This window comes from Lagenorhynchus albirostris, chromosome 15, assembly GCF_949774975.1.
Source record: "Lagenorhynchus albirostris chromosome 15, mLagAlb1.1, whole genome shotgun sequence".
NCBI classification, from domain to species: domain Eukaryota; kingdom Metazoa; phylum Chordata; class Mammalia; order Artiodactyla; family Delphinidae; genus Lagenorhynchus; species Lagenorhynchus albirostris.
Window position 1 is genome coordinate 23477477 of NC_083109.1, and position 25487 is coordinate 23502963.

General features: G+C 44.6%; 1 protein-coding gene and 1 non-coding gene across 3 annotated transcripts in view; one reads left to right on the forward strand and one right to left on the reverse strand.

Moving 5' to 3' along the window:
• Nucleotides 1-23493, reverse strand: part of PHF20 (PHD finger protein 20) — a 133111-nt gene extending 109618 nt beyond the window's left edge. Inside the window, exons 1-2 of one of the 2 annotated variants that reach the window (XM_060122866.1) lie at nt 23385-23493; nt 2990-3105 (exon numbers count right to left, since the gene is read on the reverse strand). In XM_060122866.1, coding sequence (XP_059978849.1) covers nt 2990-3072 — 83 coding nt within the window. In that variant the 5' untranslated portion in view covers nt 3073-3105; nt 23385-23493. Of the gene's footprint in view, nt 1-2989; nt 3106-23384 lie in introns of those variants that run through there. The other variant, XM_060122868.1, reaches the window with a different exon arrangement.
• Nucleotides 23494-25017: 1524 nt separating this feature from the next.
• Nucleotides 25018-25124, forward strand: LOC132506591 (U6 spliceosomal RNA). Its single transcript, XR_009535909.1, has one exon. It is a non-coding gene; the product is annotated as a U6 spliceosomal RNA (small nuclear RNA).
• Nucleotides 25125-25487: the final 363 nt, after the last annotated feature.

Genomic DNA, 25487 nt, shown 5'->3' on the forward strand with positions numbered 1-25487 from the left:
ATGTCCCCCCCACCCCTCCCCCGCCCCGTTACCGTCCGCAGCCTGTTAGGGACTGGGCTGCACAGCAGGAGGTGAGTGGCAGACTGGCGAGTGAAGCTTTATCTGCCACTCCCCATTGCTCCCATTACCACCTGAACCATCGCTCCCTCCCGGACCCGGGTCTGTGGAAAAATTGTCTGCCACGAAACCGGTCCCTGGTGCCAAAAAGGTTGGGGACCGCTGCTCTAGACACCTCCATGGATTTCCTCCTGCCTCAACAGTCACTCCTTCCCAGTTAAAGAAACTGGTTCCTCTTCATCTGCTAACATCTAGACACCGGAAGGCACCAGGGCTCAATCCTCCTTTTTATCTATATTGACTCCCTAAATCAGCACTGTCCAATGGAACCTTCTCAGTGGAAATTTTCTATGTCTCCATTCTCCAATACAGTAGCCACTAGCCACTGAGCACTGGAAATGTGCCTAGGGTGACTAAGGAACTGAATTAATTTTATGTAAATAGCTACTTGTGGCTAGTGGCTACTTTTTTGGACAGTGCAGCCCTAGAAAGCTCACCCAGTCTCATGGCCTTAAATCCCATATACTTACAAAAGAAACATCTGGTAAAGAACTGTTATCCAAAGTATACGAAGAACTCTTAAAACTCAACAATAAGAATAACCAACAAAAAAAGAAAAGCAACAACCAACCAATTAAAAGATGGACAAAAGACCTTAACAGACACCTCACCAAAGAAATATACAGATGGCAAATAAGTATATGAAATATATTCGACATATTTCAATAGAGAATCGCAAATTCAAATAACAAGATACCTATTTTAATGGCCAAAACCCAACACACTGACAACACCAAATACTGTCAAGGATGTGGAACAACATGTACTCTCATTCCTAGGTGGTAGAAATGCCAAATGGTACAGCCACTTTGAAAGACAATTTGGTAGTTTCTTGCAGAATTAAACATACTCATACCATATGATCCAGTAATCACACTCTTTAGTATTTACCCAAATGAGTTGAAAAGTTATGTCCACATAGAAACTTGCACACAGGACCTCCCTGGTGGTTCAGTGGTTAAGAATCCACCTGCCAATGCAGGGGACACAGGTTTGAGCCCTGGTCCAGGAAGATCCCACATGCTGCGGAGCAACTAAGCCCATGCACCACAACTAATGAGCCTGCACTCTAGAGCCCACGGCCACAACTACTGAGCCCACACGCCTACAGCCCATGCTCCACAACGAGAAGCCACTGCAATGAGAAGCCCACACACCGCAACGAAGAGTAGCCTCTCCGCAACTAGAGAAAGCCCACATGCATTAATGAAGACCCAACGCAGCCAAAAATAAAGAAATAAATAAGAAATTAGGAGGAATATGTCATATCAATATGGGTAAATCACAAAAACATGAAATACAGGAGAGAAACAAACAATGAGATCACTTATAGGAATTTTTTTAAAATATCCAAAGTGATGCTAACTAGTATTATTTATGGATACATACAGTAAAAATGTAAAACATGGACAGAACTAACTACAGGACGCTCGTTGCCTCTAAGGAATGCAGGAGGGGAATTTGAATTGGGAAGGGTATAAAAGGTACTTCCATTATACCAGAAACGTTTTATGTCCTTTATTTTTTTAAATATAAGTAAAATAGAAGTGTTAATATTCAGTAATTCCAAGTGATAAGTACACAGATTATTTTATAGTTAGCTGTACTTTTAAACTTTTTCTATATTTTATTTTTTTCCCCCAAATCTAAAAGCAATTCTTTCTCTTGATTAAGCTGCCTTAAAAAAATACTGAGGGGCTTCCCTGGTGGCGCAGTGGTTGAGAGTCCGCCTGCCGATGCAGGGGACACGGGTTCATGCCCCAGTCTGGGAAGATCCCACATGCCGCGGAGCGGCTGGGCCCGTGAGCCATGGCCGCTGAGCCTGCGCGTCCGGAGCCTGTGCTCCCTAACGGGAGAGGCCACAGCAGTGAGAGGCCCACATACCGCAAAAAAAAAAAAAAAAAAAAAAAAAATACTGAGGGACCAAAAAAGGGAAATAATTACAGAAATACAAACAGCCTAAAAACAACTAGGTGTTCAAAGTGTCTCTAATTTTTATATCAAATCTCTCAGCCCCAAAAGGCAGCAGAGACACTTTCTACCCCAGGCATTTCCCCTGCTTCCCTTCCCATCTTCTCTTTCTACACCCCAGGAGCTGGTCAGCCTATTTTGAGATAGCCCTCAAGAGCACTATACTCTTCCTTATGAAAATTCACAGAAAGGTTTGAGTTCTGAAACTCCCACTTTCACCTTAATCATTAACAAATGACTAAATTCTAGGATATCCTCAACAACAACCATCATTTTACAGTTTATAAGGCCTTTTCCAACATATCCTATTTGATTCTCAGAAAAAAGTCTGTGAGGTCAATATTATTAGTACCCACATTTATAGAGGAAGCTGATGCTCAAAGTGGTTAATTACCAGCCAGAGGTCACAAGTCAATGACAAATTCGGGACTACAACCTCTCAGCCTCTGAATCTAATCATCCCTAAAATGTGATGACTGAGTTTCAACTGTACAACAACACATCCAGAAAACAGGACTTGTTCACAACACACAAGCTGTTCCAATCTAACCCCTTTTCTTCATTCTTCCATCCCTGATCTTTCAGACAGGCAGCCAAGAGCAAGAGAGCTGCCACTATTAATCTTCCCTTCCCTGCAGCCACTCCTGCTTCTTCTTCCCATAACTCCTTCAGATGAACAGGCAGAGAAGGGAAACAAATATAACAGGATGGTCCCCTGACACAGGGATCCCAGCAGCAAAGACAAAGGACATTCCACAGCTCTAGACTTAAGTCTCCTTCCACCTTCCAAGAGTCAAGGAGCAGGAAAACACTACAGAAAAGCCCAGGCTACCCCTCTTTATCAGTGCTGGCAAAAGTCCTTTACTGAAGGGATTTAATTAACAGAAAAATGTAAAAGTACCAGTTTTTTAATCGGTCCCGGGCTTCCAACTGGGCTCCCACTTCAAAGCTGATTCCTCGTCTGTTAGGTGGATGCTTTGTCATTTTCAGTCATCAACGGGGGCTGCCTTTATTCTCCTGAAAAAGCCAATTAAAATTTATGAAACTTAGGCAAAGTCTGCCCAGAGTGGAGTAACACTCACTACACAGAAAAGACAAACAGGCATTATTCAAAACACAAAGCTCCAGGAAACCCTGTCAGTGCCCTCCTTTACTCCTGCCCTCATCCTAACACAGGTGTGTCCTCCACTGTTCCTCCTTCTCTATTATGCAGCATCCTGTAGTCTCTGGAACTGTAAGGAGACCCTCCCTCAACACTGTTTACCAAGAATTCACCTATAAGGGGCACCTCTCAGAACACCAAAAAAACAATCACTCTCAGAACTAAATTTAATCATTTGCTGAAGTATGCAACAAATACCTGCTGAGAGATTATTTAGGAAAACAGTCATCAAGACCAAAAGAGACACAGTTCCTGGCCTCATAAAGCCTCCAGTCTACTGGGGGAAAACAAAAATGTAGCCAGTAAACAGACAAATGACTTAACTGCAAGCTGTAACTGCTATGAATTTTAAGTGCTACAAAGGAAGCGAACAAAATCTGAATGCTGATTTCTGGCCCTACTTTTGGAAGGCTGGACAAGAAAGATCTATTTATTCATTCTTTGATCTATTTATATATTTTTTGATTTATTTATATTTCTACCCATTCTTGAGTACATTCTGACAATTTATTGATATATTTTCCCAATTCTTTATCGAGCCTTTTGGTACTGGAATTGGTGGTCATTTTCTATGTGAGTAAAATTTATCTTTAGGGGCTACTGGTGGTTCTGATGGAGATGTAGCCATTCTGAGCTCTTGGGGCAGGGCACTTGAGCAGGTGACCTCCATAGAGCAAGGCTAGCCCTGAGTAAATTCTCTCCCACTGAACTTTGGAACCCAACAGCCTGCACTGCCAGGGCAGTATCTGCCTCATACCAGGAGGGCAATCTTTGCAATGGATGAATGAGGAATAATCACAAAAGTGGGACCTCACGGGAATTCCCTGGCCATCTAGTTGTTAGGACTCGGAGCTTTCTTTCACTGCCCTGGGCCCGGGTTCAAACGAAGATCCTGCAAGCCGTGCAGTGTGACCAAAAAAATTAAAAATGGAAAAAAAAAAAAAAAACTGGGTCCTCACATCTAATGTGTAATACCATCACATTTTCTTGCAATATATTACATGAAAAACCAGGATGTAAAATTACACCCCTTTGAGCTCAAATAAAACTTCATGTGCATTAAAAAAAAAAAAAGGAAGAAAAAAAAAAGGTTGTAAGTGATCTTTTCCTCTTAAACAGTTTCCTAAACTTATTGTTTTCCATAAGAAAAAATATATGTAATGTAAAGGATGAGCTATCCATTACATTAAACAACTCATTCCAAAGGGCTGATATTGGAGAACGCACAAAGCAAATCAGACCAAGAAAGGAATGGTTGACAGTTGTAACTAAGGAATCTGAAACCTAATAAACTGAAAAGCTACATCAAATAAGGGTATTTGGATTATACGCACCCTAGCAAAGAGAGAGTCAGAGGTTTGACTGTCTATACTTCACACTCTCCAGGAAAATGAGATATGAATCTGACGTAAGTAAATCCAATCAGTAGAAGAGTCTTCACTTTGACTTAGGAGCAACACCACCTCAAATTATCTTTTTATTTTTGACTTCATGTATACCAAGTAATAGTCTCACCTCTCAGATTATATGAAAAGGTGAAGCCAGACAAGAATAAAGACAGAGTGGCACTGAAAACTCACCAGAGTAGGGCCTCCCTGGTGGCGCAGTGGTTAGGAACCTGCCTGCCAATGCAGGGGATGTGGGTTCGAGCCCTGGTCCGGGAAGATCCCACATGCTGAGGATCAACTAAGCCCATGCACCACAACTACTGAGCGCCCGTGCCACAACTACTGAAGCCCACGCACCTAGAGCCAGTGCTCCACAACAAGAGAAGCCACCGCAATGAGAAGCCCGCGCACTGCAAAGAAGAGTAGCCCTTGCTCGCCATAACTACAGAAAAGCCTGCGTGAAGCAACGAAGACCCAGTGCAGCCAAAAATAAATAAATAAATTCTTTTTTTAATTCAGAAAAAAAAAACTCACCAGAGCAGCTAGTATTTATCAGACTTCATGCAGGGAGACAGCTCCCTTTTATAGATGTCATGTAATATAGTGGAATGTAACAGGATTAAGTGCTTAGCCTTTAATCCTCAGCCCCACCCTTTATTAGCTGAATGAAGCTGGGTAGATTACTTAACCCCTCTGAATTTGTTTCCCCTCCCTAAAATGGGGATGGTGATAATAGTACCTATCTCCAGGCAGTGGGTGTGAAAACTAAATGAGATAATCCATTTAAGGAACACTGGTACAAAGTAAGGACTATATAGTTTGTAGCTACTAATACTTCTATTATCACAAATGAAGAAATTAGGTTTAAAGTAATTGGGCTAAGGTTCAGGTGCTAAGTGACCAGCCCCAGAACAAAAGCCCAGGTCTGCTTGATTTCTGAATTAATTCTTTTACCACACAACTTCCCTAGGATGCCTTCCATTAAAGTACAGGAGTGTGGGAACAAGGCAGTGAATGAAAATGAGCAAATTATTCTTAATGGCTCAAGAAAACCAATTCCTCCTGAGGCTGAATTGTCGAAGGTCTTCCTTATCATGAACTGAAACCTGTTTCACTGTAACTCTGACCCACTTATTTGTTTTATTTATTTGTTTGTTTTATTTATTTATTTATTTATGGCTGCGTTGTGCAGGGAGTGGGGGCTACTCTTCGTTGCGGTGCATGGGCTTCTCATTGCGGTGGCTGCTTCTTCTTGTTGCAGAGCATGTTATGCACACAGGCTTCAGTAGTTTCGGGACACAGGCTCAGTAGTTGTGGCATGCTGGCTCCAGAGCGCAGGCTCAGTAGCTGTGGTGCACAGGCTTAGTTGCTCCGTGGCATGTGGGATCTTCCCAGACCAGGGATTGAACCCGCATCCCCTGCATTGACAGGCAGATTCTTAACCACTGTGCCACTAGGGAAGTCCCTGAGCCACTTATTTGAAGCTTCACTCTCTGTTACCACACAGTACAAGACTAAGGACTAATGTGGCTTTTATGACCCATGCCCAAATCTTCCCTCTACTCCTCTGGGGATAGCAGAGTTTGTTTTTAAATTTCACATTTATTCATTCAACAAACCATTAGTGAGCACTGTCAGTAAGGCACTGTGCTGGAAATCAGGAATCAGAAATCCAACTCAGTTGCAGCTCCAGTCCACCCAGGAAGACAAACACAAATATGAGAAGAGATGAAGGAGCTCTAACAAAGGGCAAGGTGAGGGACAATCACCGCAAAGTCTCAATTTAATTTGGCAAATCTACTGAAGAATAAAAAAGAGTTCAAGACAGAAGCAGGAATTAAAAAGATTACATAAGAAGTACGTTTTTACTCCTAAATTTAGGGGGTTTTAAAATTTTTTTTAATTTGTTATTTATTTATTTTTGGCTGCATTGGGTCTTCGTTGCTTCACATTTAGTTTTAAACACAAATTTTTCTCAAGAGGCAAGAGGGCTAAGATTCTGTAGCTTTTAACTTACCCATTCTTCAGGGCCTTAGTTTTTTTCTACCAGAAAGCTCTAGCTTCCAGAATAGGAAAAGGAAATATGTTTAGTAAGGACATCCAGAAAAACTATGAGAAAAAATCTGATGCAATCTGTATTCACAAATGATTCCACTTAAAGACCTTGGCAGGACTTCAAACTACTCCTTTACATTCAAATTTCCCTACAGGGAACTCCCTGGTGGTCCAGTGGTTAGGACTCCACGCTTCCACTGCATGGGGCATGGGTTCGATCCCTGTAGGGAACTAAGATCCCGCAAGCTACGGAGCATGGCAAAAAAAAGATTTTTTTTTTAAACAAGTTTTCCTACAATGTGAGCTCACTGCTACACAGGAGACAGAGAGCCCAGTTTATTTCCTTAAATACAGTATTTGCAGTCAATGCCCCTGTATCAATGACAATGAAAACTTTAAATGTACACTGTGTAACACAGTTTAAAGGGCACTTTCACAAACAACAAACTGGGAGAAAATAACTGCAACACATATGACCAAAGGGCTAACTTCCTTTATTAACAAAGAGTGCATACAAACGAAGAACGAAAAAAGTTAAACAACTCACTTATGGGCAAAGTGTATGGGCTTCTCTGGTGGCGCTGTGGTTAAGAATCCGCCTGCCAATGCAGGGGACATGGGTTCGATCCCTGGTCCAGGAATATCCCATATGCCATGGAGGAACTGAGCCTGTGCACCACAACTACTGAGCCTGTGCTCTAGAGCCCACAAGCCACAACTACTGAGCCCGCGTGCTACAACTACTGAAGCCTACGCACCTAGAACCTGTGCTCCACAACAAGAGAAGCCATCACAATGAGAAGCCGGTGCACCACTACAAAGGGTAGCCCCGGCTTGCCGCAACTAGAGAAAGCCCGCGTGCAGCAACGAAGACCCAACGCAGCCAAAAATAAATAAATAAATTTATTTATTTTTAAATGGGCAAAGTGTAAGAACTGGCAGGTTCCCAGGGAAGGGGGAGGTTTGGGGGGGGGGCGGGGAAAATATAAAGGTCTAATAAGCATGTGATATTATATTATCGACATAACCTCACCCTAAATTAAAGGAAATGCAAATCAAAATAACAATTTTTCAATTCTCAGACTAAAAATTTCAAGGTAAAATACCCAGTGTCTTCAGGGATGAGGAAAAAACGATGCTTATACACTGTTGGTAGAAGCATAAATTGGAAAATCTTTTCTAGAGGCAACTTGGCGCTATCTACAAAAATGCAAATACCTGCAACCCAGCAGTCCCCATTGCCAGTAACTTATCCGACAGATACATCCCCCAAAGTCTGCCAAATTACCTGTAAGGATAAACAATATAGTTTCATAATTTCTGCACCTAAAATGTCCATTAAAAAAGAGGGCTAGTTAAATGAATTATGGCCATCTATATAATGGAATGTTGTACATCTATTAAAAGGAAAAATGGCTGGGCTTCTCTGGTAGTGCAGTGGTTAAGAATCCGCCTGCCAATGCAGGGGTCACGGGTTCGAGCCCTGGTCCGGGAAGATCCCACATGCCACAGAGCAACTAGGTCCATGTGCCACAACTACTGAGTCTGCGCTCTAGAGCCCGTGAGCCACAACTACTGAAACCCGTGTGCCTAGAGCCCATGCTCTGCAACAAGAGAAGCCACCACAGTAAGATGCCTGTGCACCGCAATGAAAGACTAGCCCCTGCTCGCCGCAACTAGAGAAAGCCTGCGCACAGCAACAAAGACCCAACACAGACAAAAATTAATTAATTAATTTTTTTTAATGGCAATCTGTAGATGCTGATATGGAGCCATCTACAAGATACACTGTCAAATAAAATAGGCATGGTGTAGAGGCCTGTGTCTGGTGTTATCTCTTTAATGCAAACAGATCTATTATAGTATATGCATAAAATTATTTCTTGGAAGGAAGAAAATAACTGTTTTAAGTAGTTCCCTTAATGAAAGGAATAGAGCATGAAAATTTAACTTCTCATTCTTTACCCTTCTGTGTTGTTAGAATTTTTTAACCTTAAGAATGTACTTCTGGGGCTTCCCTGGTGGCTCAGTGGTTAAGAATCTGCCTGCCAATGCGAGGGACACGGGTTCGAGCCCTGGTCCAGGAAGATCTCACATGCCACAGAGAAACTAAGCCCGTGCGCCACAACTACTGAGCCTGCGCTCTAGAGTCCACACGCCACAACTACTGAAGCCCACACACCTAGAGCCTGTGCTCCACAACAAAAAGAAGCCACCACAATGAGAAGACTGCTCACCGCAACTAGAGAAAGCCCACGCGCAGCAACGAAGACCCAACGCAGCCATAAATAAATAAATAAAATACATTAAAAAATAAGAATGTACTTCTTTGTTTTTACTTTAATTGTCAGCAGGGATTATCTAGTTGGTAAGATTTTAATTTTGAATTACTTCTTTATATTTTTTCGTATTTTTAAAAAATAGATTATTTAAATATGTAAAAGGCCTTCATCCTTAAACTATTTTCTGGACCTACACAACTGCCAAATGATGTAGTTAGGACTAAATGTGATATTCCCATTGTACAGAAAGGAAATCGAGGTGCAGAGGGGCTAACTGCTTTCAAGGTCCTCCAAGGCAGGAGACATGTCTCCTATCACAGGTAACAGGATTTTCCCAGAGGTAGACAAACCACTTCTTGAAGGCCCTTCCTCTTTCCCTTACCAAAGTCCATGCTATGCTTATACTCATGCCTTTAGACATAAACATAGTTTGAATACAGGAAGATGAAGCAATTGGGTGCTTTTCAAATGTTGTGACAGAATTATTACACCATTATATAGCAAGCAGAAATATTTAATCTTCCAGAAAGGACAACACCTAAGCCGTGAGAAAACTGGAACACTTGAACCACTGCCTGAGGCCCTGACCATGGCCATCGTTTTATACCTCAATCTGGAAAAAAGGAACAAGCTGTAAAACTGCTTCTACACTTGGAGTCAGTAATTTCCATCAGAAGGACACAGTCCAGGATAAAAATAAATCATTTGTGAAAACGAGAAAAAAACAATAGCTCTTTACATACGATGCTGGGGAAGCTAGATATAACTTACATGTTTAATAATAAGAAAGGGACTTCCCTGGTGGCACAGTGGTTAAGAATCCACCTGCCAACGCAGGGGACACAGGTTCAATCCCTGGTCCAGGAAGATCCCATGTGCTGCGGAGCAACTAAGCCCATGCGCCACAACTACTGAGCCTGCGCTCTAGAGCCCACGAGCCAAAACTACTGAAGCCCGCATGCCTAGAGCCAGTGCTCCACAACAACAGTAGCTACGGCAATGAGAAGCCCGCGCAGTACAATGAAGAGTAGCCCCCACTCGCCGCAACTAGAGAAAGCCCGCGCGCAGCAACAAAGACCCAACGCAACCAAAAAATAAATAAAATTTTTAAAAATATTAAAAACAGGGCTTCCCTGGTGGCGCAGTGGTTGAGAGTCTGCCTGCCAACGCAGGGGACACGGGTTCATGCCCCGATCCGGGAAGATCCCACATGCCGCGGAGTGGCTGGGCCCGTGAGCCATGGCCGCTGAGCCTGCGCATCTGGAGCCTGTGCTCCGCGACAGGAGAGGCCACAACAGTGAGAGGCCCGCGTACTGCAAAAAAAAAAATTAAAAACAGGGGCTTCCCTGGTGGCACAGTGGTTGGGAGTCTGCCTGCCGATGCAGGGGACGTGGGTTCGTGCCCCAGTCCGGGAGGATCCCACATGCCACGAAGCGGCGGGGCCCGTGAGCCGTGGCTGCTGGGCCTGCGTGTCCGGAGCCTGTGCTCCACGACGGGAGAGGCCGCAACAGTGAGGGGCCCGTGTACCGCCAAATAATAATAATAATAGTAAGAGAATATTTAAATAAAACCTAATGTAGTAGGACTACACTTTAAGCTCCATTAGGGAAAGGAATGACTGATACTCAACAGATGCCTAATAAATGAAATAAAGAATGTTACTCATTATTTATGATGATGTGACCCAACCTTACAAAAGGAGAGTAGAACAAGATTTACGTAAGAAACACTGACAATAGTAATAATAACTAATTCTACAAATGTTAAGTCATGTAATCCTTACAACCACCACAGAGATAAGTACTATTATTAATCCTCATTGTAAAGATAAAATAGAGAGGAACAGAGAAAAGTGAGAGACACCCTAGGACACCCATATAGAAAGGGGCTGAGCCAGGATTTGAATCTAGGCCCTGCAGCTCCAGATTCTTAACCACTACCACACGTTAGTCTATGAGCTACATCTTTGGATTCTCTTTCTTAACTCATCAAATGAGGATTAATGGCCCCTATCTTGGGTGCTAAAAGGAAAAGATTTGCAGAACTTCTGTAGCCTTCCAGAGGTTAAGACTGTGCTTCCACTGCAGGGAGTGTGGGTTCGATTCCTGGTCAGGGAACTAAGATCCCACAAGCGGCACAGCGTAGACAAAAAAAAGAAAAAAAGAAAGATTTGCAAAACCCCTATATGTCTAGCACAAAGTAGGTACTCAAAACGTGGGAGCAGGGCTTCCCTGGTGGCGCAGTGGTTGAGAATCTGCTTGCCAATGCAGGGGACACAGGTTCGAGCCCTGGTCTGGGAAGATCCCTCATGCCACGGAGCAACTAGGCCCGTGAGCCACAACTGCTGAGCCTGCGCGTCTGGAGCCTGTGCTCCGCAACAAGAGAGACCACGATAGTGAGAGGCCCGTGCACCGCGATGAAGAGTGGCCCCCGCTTGCCACAACTAGAGAAAGCCCTCGCACAGAAACGAAGGCCCAACACAGCAAAAATAAATTAATTAATAAACTCCTACCCCCAACATCTTCTATAAAAGAAAAAAAAAATGGGAGCAGAATTTTCTGAATTCATAATGCATTTATATTTAATGTTGTACTGACATGGACTCTGGATTTTATTTTGGGAGAGGTTTAAGAGTACTGTAGCCATGGTAACTGGAGGTCCTGTCTCAGCAACTGCATTGTACTCGGGCACAGGTACTGAGGGCTCAAAGTAGCAAAGAATTTGTGATAGGTGGGCATGGAACAAGAGCTTTCAATGAGTCGGCTCTAGACCGGGTTAAGGGAAAATAAACTCTAGAAAGAATATCAACCACCAGAAACTACAGAACAGGCTTTACAATAATCTAATAGTGCTTACACCTGGCTTGAAATTCAACCTCCATTAAAGGGTGATGGTGCCTTTCAAACTGAGGGACACTGCAAGTGAAAGACCAGCTTAAATCTTTATGCCTCAGGCTTCCCTGGTGGCACAGTGGTTAAGAATCCTCCTGCCAATGCAGGGGACAGGGGTTTGAGCCCTGGTCCGGGAAGATCCCACATGCCGCGGAGCAACTAAGCCCGTGCGCCACGACTACTAAGCCTGCGCTCTAGAGCCCACGAGCCACAACTACTGAGCCCACGAGCCACAACTACTGAAGCCCATGCGCCTAGAGACCATGCTCCACAACAAAAGAAGCCACCGCAATGAGAAGCCTGCACACCGTAACCAAGAGTACTCCCGGCTCTCTGCAACTAGAGAAATCCCGTGAAGACCCAATGCAGCCATAAATAAATAAACAAACAAATAAATAAACAAACCTACCTTTAAAATAAATAAATAAATGACAAGGAGATAGACAGATAATCCACCTTTAAAATAAATAAATGACAAGGAGACAACCATGTGAAGATCCAGAGGAAGAGAATTCTAGGTAGAGGGGAAGTCCTAGAGGCAAGGTGCCTCAGGAAGGAATGAGCTCCCCTCCCCTCACAGCCCTGAGCCTAGGAGGTGGAGATGCTCCCTGCAGCCCTCACCACTGTTACAGAAAAGCATAAACAATATCAGCAGGTCCAGTGACACCTATGTCTCACAGGACGAAGCTTCCAAGGGGACTCTGCCAAAGTTCTGTCTTGGAGGAAGGCCAGGGAGTACTTAGGGATGGGAGCAGACAGGTTTCAGACTCAGATTCTGGCGAACCCTGGCTCCACTCATTGCTGGCTAAGTGAAGATGAGAAAAATCACTGAGCCTCCCTCTGTTTGCCCATCTATAAAAGGAGATTAATAACCCCTACGTCCTGGGATTCTGAGGATAAGCGAGCTAACGGATGTCAAGTGCTTAGCACAGTACACACTAAATATTCAATACTGGTGATAAAATGGCTGTGTGATAGTAGTAGCACTAGCAAAAAGGACATCAGACACAAAGGATTACAGTCAATATTATTATGCAATATTAACAAATAATATCCAATACAAAGAACATAAAAGAGCACATCTTTAGTCCTAGGGAAGTGACAAGTTGGTTCAAGTAGGAGCAAGGGCCCCTCCATCACTATCCTCTCCTCAACAACACAGAAAGAAGACTGGGTCTAAAGCCAACCATTACCACTCCTTCAGGCCCTTGCCCAAGTCACACTAAAGAGCTGAATTAGCCTCTTTCACTTGAGAGGGTAAGGAAGGAAACAAAGGGAAGAGGGGAGGAAAGTAAGGAGGCAGGAAGAAAGAAAAAGGCCCCCCAAAAAAATTCCCTTACCCTCTTCCCAGATACTTGAAATACTTTCTCTAAGAGCCAACCTTTTCCTTCCACAATTAAAATTCAGACAGACAGCAAACATAGGTTCATTCCGAATTACTGAGAATAAATTAAGTCAGTGGATCTTCCCAGAAACAATGGGAAGGGCCGAGTGCCCAGGCCTGACTCCAGAATATATTTGCTAAACGACCTTTGGCACATCACTCAACTTCACTGAGCTAATCATCTTATCCTCACAAGTTCCTTCTCCTTTTCTCCCCATCACAGTTTAAGACTCCAAGCCTGGCCAATGTGCCAAGCTAGAAACATGGGCATCACCCTTGCATCTCACTCTCAGTCACCATTTTGTCACACCTACTTCTAGGTTTCTCCCATTGCCCAGTGGTTGCCCAGTTCAGGTCCCCATCAGTTCTAATCCGATTACTGCAACAACTCTCAATGGAGCTCAAAACCTCCAGCCACACCCTCCCCAGATCCAAATCAATATTGTCTTATAAACTGACTTCTGAGTGCTTATTTTATGACATACAGTATTCTAAGTGCTTTACATATACATCGTCTCATTTAGCATCTACCTCATAGGTTTGTAATGAGGATTACTATTATTCCTGTTTCAGAGGTGCAAAAACTAAGGTTCAGAAAGTAAGCTGCCCAAATGACAAAGCCACCAAGTATTGGGACAAGGAGCTGAACCCAGGTAATCTTACTAGCCAACTACTGCACTGTGGCTACTCTTCATCAATGCTGCTACAGTAATATTTCTAAAGCACAAATCTGATCGTAAGACTCCTCTGTTTAAAACACTTCAGGTTATATGTCAATTATACCTTTAATGAAGAAAAAAAAAGCTCAGTAGTTCCCCTACAGAACAAACTTCAAACTATTAGTGCAGCATCAAGGCCATCAGTGAGCTAGCCATTATGACCAAACCAAACCGGGGGTTGTTAGAAACGGGAGATTACCAGGAGAGGAGCAAACAAGCTCAGCAGAGGGCCAGCAGCATATGGTGGTTATGAGCCAGAACTCCAAAATGAGACTGCCTGGGTTTGGACCCCAGCTCCACCATTTTCCAGATAACCTTGCACAAGTCATTTCCTTTCTGAGCCTCAGGCTCCTTATCTGTAAAATGGGGATAGTACCAGTACCTATTTCATACCTTCATACAGGTGCTGTGAAGATAAAAATTACTTAGCACAGAGCCTAGCACACAATAAGCTCTCATTCCGCCCACACACCAAGACTCCTTGCAGTGCTGCTTCCTCTGCCTGGTCCTTCAGACTGGGCTCAGCCATCAGCACCTCGCCAAGGGCGCTGGGCCAGGGCCCACTCCATTATTCGCCCATGGCAGCCTGGCCTGCCATCTGGCCCACAACCCAGCACCCTACATTGAAACTGCCTGTTTCTGAGCCTATCTCTCCTCAGGCATTTAACTCCTCATACGCATCCCCAGCAACTAACAAGCAGCGCCCTTACTTGGCAGTCAGATGCTTGTTAAATGAGATAACCTCAGCTTCCTCATGGCCAAAAAAGGAAGAAAGATAGGAAAGAGACCTGTATCATCCACCTTAAGGGATGTAGGGATTCAAGGAGACAATCATATGGAGGCTCTCTGAAAAGTGCTATCCACAGGTAAATGTAGGAACTGTTATCACTCCATGGGGGAAGGGGGAGGAAGGCAAAGCACAGGGAACGAGGCCCCTGGAGTCTAAGAAAAGCTGTGCTCGGTTTTCAGTCACAGGGAGGGCTCCAGTCTATAAATGGCGGAAGGCAGCTCTGGGGCGGGTTTGTGTGGGTTCCTCTTAGGGAAGGGAACCTTTTTTTAAATATACCTGACTAAACTGTTCTTACAGGATTCCTTAATTGAGGCATCACTAGATTACAAAGGAAAACAATTTGGAGATAGAGTCAATACCCCATGGGACCTCCAAAGACATTTTCCTAAATTACAACTGATTCACTGCCCATGGGGCTTTAAAGATAAAAAAAATTATTTAAGTCAATTAATTACCTTATTCTTTAAGTATTAACTTTTGTTCCTGGTCTTTATTATTAACACCAGAAAGTGGCTAACTTTTACTGAGTTTTCACCACAGGCTAAATCCTTGACAAATATTTCATTCCCAACAATGCAGAGAAGTTGGCAGTATTATTCCATTTTACAGAGGAGGGAAAGGAGGCTTAGAGCAAATAACTTGCCAATGGTCACCTGGCTAGGAGGAAGAGCTGGGATTTGAGAAGCAGGACCTCCTCCAAAACCCACTCTATTTATACTGCGTTTAAAAGTAAGGCCTTTGAGGCAATTCCCTGGCAGTCCAGTGGTTAGGGGGCCCCGGGTTTGATCCCTGATCCGGGAACTAAGATCCCGCAAGATGTGGCCAAAAAAATTAGAAAATTGAAAAAAATAAGGCCTTTGAACAACAAGGTCCTACTGTATAGCACAGAGAACTATATTCAGTATTCTATGATAAACCATAATGGAAAAGAATATTAAAAGAAGAATATACATATATATGTATAACTGAATCACTGCTGTACAGCAGAAATTAACACAACATTGTAAATCAACTATACTTCAATTATAAAAAAACAAATAACATAGGGGATTTTACAAACATTTTGTAAGAGGAATAAAACAAAATAATGGTAACATATACTCAACTCTTCACAGTTCACCAAGTTTTAATAATCTTATAAATTAGATTTTCTTATTCCCATTTTATAGATTAGGAAATGGAGAGAAAAGGGTAACATTTACTGATACTTACAATGATAGATGTGAGGTAGTTATGATGATACTTGAGAAAGAAAACAGAGGTCCAGATACGTTAAAAACTTGCCATGCTGGAAGTCTGCCTCCAATGTCTATGCTACAGGGAGGGTCCCAAGACGTTTGAGCCCCACGCCCAAGTGACATGTAGCCCCAACAGAGTGGCAGATGCTAGAATGCAAACTCGGGCATTCTGCCTGCAAATTCTGATCCTTCACCACCACATACCACGCAGCCTGGACATGAAAGGTGGCCTTTTAAACTATCTTGCCTTTCTGAATTGCAGATGTGTAATTCTCATATAGGTCACAGTATGACCGACGTCCTACTCATCAAAGCACTTTGGACAGCATTCACCACTCCATGAGACTTAGAGACTGTCAAGCAGACCAAACCAGCCATGCACCGGGGCCTCAAGAAGGGGAGAAATGGGCTTCCCTGGTGGCGCAGTGGCTGAGAGTCCGCCTGCCGATGCAGAGGACGCGGGTTCGTGTGGGAAGATCCCATATGCCGCGGAGCGGCTGGGCCCGTGAGCCATGGCCGCTGAGCCTGCGCGTCCCGAGCCTGTGCTCCGCAACGGGAGAGGTCACAACAGTGAGAGGTCCGCGTACCAAAAAAAAAAAAAAAAAAAGAAGGGGAGAAATGCAGCCTCAGCTGGGAGAGTTTGGCTTTTACAATTAAGAGATGTTTACATGGTCAGGAACAGAATCTGAGATGAGGTGGCAAGGCCACCTCTTCTCCCAACAGTGCCTCAGTCCTGCATTCCAGGCTGCCACCTGTTTGATATTGTGACTAATGTGACTTATTCAAACCTTGAGGGAGAAAAGTAAGGCAGCTGTAGAGAGGAGGATGTAAGGGCACCAGGCTTGCAGGCAAAGCAACCTGGGTCATTAGCCAAATGACCTTGGACAAATAAATTACTTAATCTCAGTTTTCCTGTCTATTAGATGAAGATAATGGATAAATTGTAAAGATTCAATAAGACCTAATAGAGTGCTCCAAACAATGCTAACTAAAATGCCCACATTTCCAGGCTAGGGTTCCACAACCTATAAATCCCAGCACCTGTATAAGCAAGGAAGGCACGTCAATCCACCTAGCCATGTGCCTTTTCCACAGGAAAAAGAGACCTCTTGAAAATCAGGTCTCTACTAGGACAAGATGAGACCTCTTACATCATCTAAGATGCCTGGGAGTCAGTCTTTAAAATCTTAGGATTATGCTCCTGACAAGGGAAAAGCTCTTATCAAATAAAACCATCATTTAAAATCCTTTACCAGGCCCCTCCTCTTCTTCCTTCCCCTAAGTCCACTGATTCAGGAACCACCTCCCTTTCATACAACTGCCCTATTTATGTTTGGTGACTCATACCCAGCTGCTAAAATTTTACAGGATTTCTAAAAACTCACCTCTTCCATTATTTGGCCAAAGAAAGCAAAGGACAGTTGATACCTAGCACAAGATCTAGTAAAGTTGTCACAGCATTATTACAAATCAAGGTTTCAATTTTCAACAGGTTACCCCAAAGTTAATCAATAACCTGTAAAGGTCAGTTGCTAAGATGAATTAAGACAGGGACAGCGTCCTCCCTCTCCAAACTTACAATCTAACCAAAGAGGCTCTGACTAAACACACATTTTGGTTTAAAGTATGTTTATCAAAAAAAAAAAAAGACAAAAAAAAGGTTTATCAAGAAACATGTAAACATCCCATCACTTCCTAGAAAGATGAGGAAGGGGGATTAGGTTATATACATCTTTGATCCCTGATTTCCAAGCAACATCAGCAGCTGCCCTTGAGAATAATCAGGTGCTCTCAAAGAATTGTTAGCTTTACTCACTGATGAAGTTATTTAAAATTTAAATTTCTTATCATTGTCCTTAGCAACTTCTTGTCAGGTTTTGTGGCTGAGTGTGTTCCTAGAAGGAAGAGCATTTAGAAGTAATTTTTTAATGAAGTTTGGGGACTTCCCTGGTGGCACAGTGGTTAAGAATCCACCTGCCAATGCAGGGAACACGGGTTCGATCCCTGGTCCGGGAAGATCCCACATGCTGCAGAGCAACTGGGCCCATGCGCCACAACTACTGAGCCCACGCTCTAGAGCCTGCGAGCCACAACTACTGAAGCCCACATGCCTAGAGCCTGTGCTCCGCAGCAAGAGAAGCCACCGCAATAAGAAGCACCCACACCGCAGGGAAGAGTAGCCCCCGCTTGCCACCACTAGAGAAAGCCCACGCGCAGCAACAAAGACCCAATGCAGCCAAAAATAAATAAATAAAATAAATAAATTTGTTTTAAAAAAATGAAGTTTGAACTTAGGAAACACTTTCAAATTTGATAGGGTGTTTAAGCACCTTTAAAATCCAGGATGGGGCTTCCCTGGTGGCGCAGTGGTTGAGGGTCCGCCTGCCGATGCAGGGGACGCTGGTTCGTGCCCTGGTCTGGGAGGATCCCGCGTGCTGCGGAGTGGCTGGGCCCGTGAGCCACGGCCGCTGGGCCTGCGCATCCAGAGCCTGTGCTCCGCAACGGGAGAGGCCACAATGGTGAGAGGGCCACATACCGCAAAAAAAAAAAAAAAAAAAAAAAAATCCAGGGTGAAGAACCAGCTAGCTGATTTCCTTGAGACCTTGAGACAAGATGGCTAAAAGCATTACATTCATTTTCCCCAAACTCCAGCAAAAGGCAAACTACCTGCTTCATTTTTAAATTTAATTCTACCTACTCTGCTAATTCAAAGCAAAAAAGAAAGCTGGGGTGAGGAGGAGGGAAAAACATTTTTAAAATACACATCAGATAAGGGAACTTGAAAATAAACAAAATTGCATGTCAACTACAGACTCCCTCTTAGTGATTCAGGGAAGTAGCTAACGTTGAATGGAGAATTCAAGGAAGACTTCTTTGAGAAGCTTAGACAGTTTTGAATGAAATAAAGCATGGAAATGGCAGAGGACACGGAGGCAGAAGAATGCTGAAGCTGGGTGTGAAGACAAGGTGGCTGCCTCGGCTAGAAAAGAGGCAGTGGCAGAAGTGACTCGGACATGGAAATGATTGGCAGCATGCCCAAAAGAGCACGTGAAGGAAATCAGATCTGCTACAAGCTCCCACAGACACTGGGTTTCTAAGCAAGGCACGAACAAAGGCTCAGAGCAGGGTAGACCTTGGAGATAATCAGCCCCTCACTTTACAAATGGGGAGAATGAGGTCCAGTAGTATTAAGTAACTTGCCTGAGGTCTCACAGTGAGTGGAAGAGCTGGGACTAGTGCCAAATCCAGATCAAATCCGTTACTGAAGAGGATCTATCTGACACTCATGTGAGGGATAGGGGGAAGGGAGAGGACCAGGACACAAAATAGTCTAGTCATTCAGGTTTGTCCTGATTAGGGCCCAGAATAGGATCATGCTGGGAAAAGTCCACGACAGGTGATATAGCCAGGGAAATAGGTACAGATGACCTAAGACACTTAGAAAGGAAAAACCCACTAAGACTTAAAAATAGCTGTGGATATAAAAGGAGAGAGCGCATCATAAGCCATGATTCCCACCAAAGAATAATGTCATATTCCCACCGGCATTCACCTTTGTGAAGCTTCATACAGAGACAAGTCAGTAGCTTCCATTCAGGGTCCAGGCACCTGCATCTCCCAGGCCCATTTCCAGGACCTAGAAAATCAAGAAGGACTCCTTGGAAATTCCAATACCTGTGACCCTGTTGACTTGGAGTATCTCAGAATCACTATACCCATGGTAGGGTAATAGATGAGGAACCAGAGAGGCAAGCTGGCTGATTACTACATAGGATTTACTAGAATAATTTTATGTCAAGAGTTATGTTTACCTTCAATCAAGAAATAGTTAAGCATTTATTTATTTATTACATAAATTTATTTATTTGTTTTTGGCTGTGTTGGGTCTTCATTGCTGCGCACGGGCTTTCTCTATTTGCAGCGAGTGGGGGCTACTTTTCGTTGCAGTGCATAGGCTTCTCATTGCAGTGGCTTCTCTTGATGCAGGGAATGAGCTCTAGGCACGCAGGCTTCAGTAGTTGTGGCGTGTGGGCTCAGTAGTTGTGGCACGCAGGCTCAGTAGTTGTGGCACGCAGGCTTAGTTGCTCCACGGCATGTGGGATCTTCCCAGACCAGGGCTCGAACCCATGTCCCCTGCATTGGCAGGCGGATTCTTAACCATTGCACCCCCAGGGAAGTCCCAAGAAATAGTTAAGCATTTAAATTTGACAAAATACATAGGAATCAAACTCCTGGAGAAGTTCCAGCCATGATTTTAAAAGTTTAATGCTAGAATAACTACAAATGAATATAAATAGTAGTCCTCCAAAGGGGACTTGTACAAACTCTAAGGCTTGCGCGTCTAGATAAAGAGAGAATGGAAAATAATGCCCCAGCTTAAAGCTAACCACCACCTTCCTATTTTCAAAGAGAAATCTTTAACTTTGTGCACAGAACCTAACTACTCAAAGTTTAGTTCAGTAATATTAACACCACCTGGGAATTAGAAAAGAATATACTCAGGCCCCACCCTAAACCTACTGGATTAGAATCAGCATTTTAGCAAGACACTCCCCACCCCAGGTGATTTATTTGCACATTCAACTTTGAGCAGCACTGGTGCAGAATACTTTAAGGGTGGACTATATATATAGCACTACACAGATAGAGTACCAAACAGGCAAATAAGAGACAAAGTACCTGTTCACTTTCTGTATACCATATTTTATTAGGTACTGCTCAGACAGACCTCCAACGCTTTTTAATGAATTTGGTACTTACTAATGACCACATGATATAAATGTGGGATCCATTTCACTTCCTGAAATAACACAGTTCTAGCATTTTCATGCACATGAAATTTAAAACAGCTTAGTTGTTCTGAAAATACAATAATGATTCATTTTATTCAAGTTCCAACACTGAGTTCAGAGCACTTCACCAAAAGCCCCATTAATTCCTACAGGTTCCTAGGAGTATCATTAAATCCCCCAGCATCCCTAAGAAGCAGGTGCTTGGCAAACATCCAATCTTCAAATGAGATTCAGAAGGACGTGGTCCTGAAAATGCAGTATTTTTCTGCCTTGTCCTGCCAGGGTAGCTTCTCGGGCTCAAACTCTCTCCCGCACTGAGGCCTCATACAGCTGCACACTCAAGTACTTCCCGAAAGGGAGAAAGGTCAGAGGTGTCATTATCCCATAAGCACTTGAGATTCCAGCTGTGGAGAAATTAATCTGGTTCGTTCCCGCTGAGAAGCCCTGAGTAAGATCTGGAAAGACAGAGGGAAATACAAAAGAAAGAACCTACTGAGAGGCTCTTAGGAGAGGAGAGGTCTCAGACATTTGCAGATTTTAAGGAGGGAGTTGGGGGCAAGGCTTGGCAGATAAGTGAGAGGATTACGGGGAGAGGTAAATATCCATCTCCCACTTCTCCCCCAGAAACAACAACAAAAAAAGAGTGACCAAGAGATTCCTCCAAATGACCTCCTTTCTTGATAAAAGGAAGGAAAAAAGCCAATGCAGGGAGGAAGCGTATGAGTTGGAAGCAAGACTAAAGAATCTCTTGAGGGTTTTTTGGTTTTGTTTTTTTCCAACGAAGGGAAATAAAGCAAAGGAGAAAACAGTACCCATCTAACCAGAATCTTATAGGAAGCAAACCACCAGGAGGATTAAGAGCGCTGTGAATAACCAAAGAAATGCAAGGGGATTCCTTTCTAGTTTAAATCCAGCGCTGGGGAGTCAAGCAGCCCTGGACTTGAAGCCACTTCCAGAGCAAGGGGAGGAAAAGGGAAAATCTTTACAGCCACCAATAAGCAGAGCAGTGTCCAAAGAAAGAAAGAAACCAGAAAAATGCCCGGGGATAGGGCAAGCCAAGAGAAAAGAGCTCCTGTTAGCAGAAAAGTAAAAGATAAAGGAGACACATGGGAGACAACATGCAGGCATCCCCTTTAGGATGGGCGGGGAGATCCTCCCCTAGGGGGAGGGGACTTCAGGAGGTAAGACTAGGAAGTGTGCACAGAAAAAAGGCCCCAGAAGCAGAGAAAGTGTGGTGCTGAAGATATTTATTCACCAGAGGAAGGAAGAGGAAATAGGTGCACTGCTCTGACAGGGAGAGCACCTAAAGGGAAAAAGAGTTCCAAAGAGGGAAGGAAACTGAGGAAAGAAAATATCTTGGATGGCAAAAAAGCTCAAGAACCTTGTACCATCGTATGGAAATGAAAAAACTCAGAAAAAAGGTGCGCCGTCCCAGATTTAACAAGCACCAGGAAGGTTGCTGCACCCTGAGAATTGTGTAACCAAAAGTAGTGCATGCTGTACATCTGGAGGGCACAGGAAACAAAAATACTTTCAGATATGAAAAGTCTCCCCCAGGAAATAAGGTGGTCGGACTTAGAGAACTCATGAAAAACGGTGCAACCGCAAGAATACAGTGACTGGAAAAAGTAGTGAATTTCCTTGTGTAAATACAAATACGTATCCTAAAATTTCAGGATTTGGATCTCATTTTCGGTAGACTCTGGAAATGAGGTGCACTCCCAGATTTTGAAAGAGCAGGGAAAGGAACTGGCCCCTAAATTTAAGAAATTCTGGAAAGCACGTTGCCAGATTTGGGGCCTGGAAAAGGGGATTCTTCCTCGATTTTGTGCGAATATAAGTACCAAAAAAACTTTGGTTATTGGACCCCAGATTTAAGACTCGCTAATGGGAAGAACCCCAAAATTTGAAAGGGGATGCTTACTCAGACTGGAGGCTCGAAAAGGTAGTGTCCTCCCAGTTTGGGGGTCGTGGGTCAAGGGATACATCCTTAGTTGGGCAGGCTTTGGAAATTTAGATAACATCCCAGGGCTGGAGCTTAAGAAACGGGGTGCACCGACCACATTTTCTAAAAACTATAGAGAAAGGAGACACTCCCATAGTCTGGCGCTTGAGAAAGGGGTGTGCTCCCCAGAATAGGATAAAAGAGTCAGTAAAAGAAAACGCGTTCCCAAAGCACAAGGCAACTGCAGGGGCTGCTTGTGGAGCTCTCGAGGGCCACACAGCTTAGGCTCCGGCCCTAGCGCTTACACCCCACCCCCAACACGGCCCGTTCCGCGCCCCGGGCCCCGCACCCCGCGGCCCAGCCCCCTCGGGAGTCGCTGATTGGCCGCAGCCACCGTCACTCCTGCGGGTAGCCCTAGGGATTGGGCGCCGCCCGCACGCCCGCCACGCTCTCAGCAGCGGTCCCCGGGCCTCCCTCCGGGCTGGGCAAGCCGGGCCAGGCGGGGAGCGGGGCCGGGTAGGAGACCGGAGCAGTGGTGGCGTCCGTCACCGATCCCGCCAGCACGGCACGCGCGCGACGCGGGCCCGGCCCGACCCGACCCTGCCCCAGCCAGCCGGCTTCACCTCGCCGCGCCTTGCCGCGAGCTCACCTCACAGCCCCGCTCCGGCTGCTCCGCTCCGGGTCCAACCGACTGAAGGACTCTGCGTGCTGCGCACCACGTGACCCCGGGGACGCGCCCAGCGTATCCCCCGCCCCCCACACACACGCACCATCGACTCCACCGAGTGACGCAGCGCCTCAGCTGCCCCGCCCTCGGCCCCGCCCCACCCGATCACCGTGGCGACGGCTCGGGCGGGACACGCCCACTGCCCTGACGCGCGGGAACAGGCCTTCTCCCGGGTCCGGAGCACGAAGTCCCCTCTCACTCGTATCCACTGTGATCACACGAAGGCCAGGACTGGATACTATCCATCACCTGTTAATTTTGCCTCCTGAATGCATCTCGAAGCCTCCTACTTCTCTGTATCCTGCTGCCAGCACTCCAGTCTAGTCCACCATCACCTCTCTCCTAGATGATGGTTGTCCTCTCCACCCAATTACTCTTTCCTCTTCCAATCCATTCACACTCAGACAGCGGGAGCTTTTCAAAACGCAACTATATTCACAGCCATCCCCTGCTCAAAGCCCGTTGCTCGCTGTTCTTCAGATTAACATCTAAATCTTCACTGTGTGCCAGGCTCTTCAGAGTCTGTACCTAACTTTCCTCTCTCACATTGGCACGCATTCAGCTCCCCCACATTCTCAGTTCTCAGCATCTTTCAAGTCCTCAAACAAGGCAGGTTCCTTTCCGCCTCAGGGCCTTTGCACTCATTCCCCCCCCCCCACTCCGCTTCACTTCATTAGCTCCTAGGAAGGGATTCCAATTGCTGGTGTGGAGAGGAGCAGTATTCTGCCTCGGGGGACCAGGTCGGAGTTGCAGCCACCACCCAAGGGTCTGAGATGTTTTCCCAGTGGGACTTGGGAAGTTCCAAAGAGGAATGCTTAACATTTGTTATTTAGGAAGGCAATAATGACTTTATTTTACTTTGGAAAAACAGGGCAGCTAGATTGCACTTTTTAAATGTAAATGTAATCATGTCACTGCCCTGCTTAGAACAACCAATCTCTCCATCACATCCTCCACCCTTGCTATTTCTCTGGCTACATTGACTTGCTATCATTTCTATGGTTCTCTCCAAGCTCTGTCCAGGCACTGGGCCATTGACTAGGCTGTTGCTTTTTACAAAACTAACCCTTTAACAGCTTTCAGTTTGTCATCTCCTCGGTAAGGTCCTCTTTGACTACATTAGCTAGAAAGTGCTCCCCTTGATCTCCTGCCTCGTACAGGGAAATTGCTCTCTACCTTATCACTGTTCATTTTCATCAGAGCACTTAACATAGTTTGTAATTATTTAATTTGTTTGTTCTCTTGGTTTTATTTGTCTTTTTCCCCAAAATTAGAGTTAGGAACTATCTTGTATCTACTGAATTGTCAGAACCTGACAAATAGTAGATGCTCATTATGTATCTGTGGAAGGAATGAAAGGAAAGAGAATATTTGGGGGGGGAAATGATAATTGAAAATAACGAGTAGATTCTTCTTTAATGACCTGGCTCCATAAAAGTGGTCTTTTCAAATCTGGACTGGAGGCTGAAGAGAGGATTTCCTGAGCTGATGTAGTCAGGGCAGAGGGCAGTGCTTAGGGAGAGCTTCTAGGAAACCAGGGACAAAAGGTTCAGCTGTACACACTTTGACAACACATATACAAAAGTTGTAACCATACAGAGAAGTTTAGTGTGGCCCCTGCCCAAGGATAACATGCAAATTAGTGAAGTGTTCCTTTTTTTTTTTTTTTTTTTGCAGTACGCGGGCCTCTCACTGTTGTGGCCTCTCCCGTTGTGGAGCACAGGCTCCGGACGCGCAGGCTCAGCAGCCGTGGCTCACGGGCCCAGCCACTCCGCGGCACGTGGGATCTTCCCGGACCGGGGCACGAACCTGTGTCCCCTGCATCAGCAGGCGGACTCTCAACCACTGTGCCACCAGGGAAGCCCGAAGTGTTCCATATTTTTTAAAAAATTTAAAACACCTTCTGGAATTTGAGGACCAAAAGTACCTACATGAACTCGGATAAGGGCTCAGATACAGGAAGAAAGGACCTTCCCAGGATCCTCTGGGTTTATGTTTATTAACATGAAATTGCTCAGATTTTAG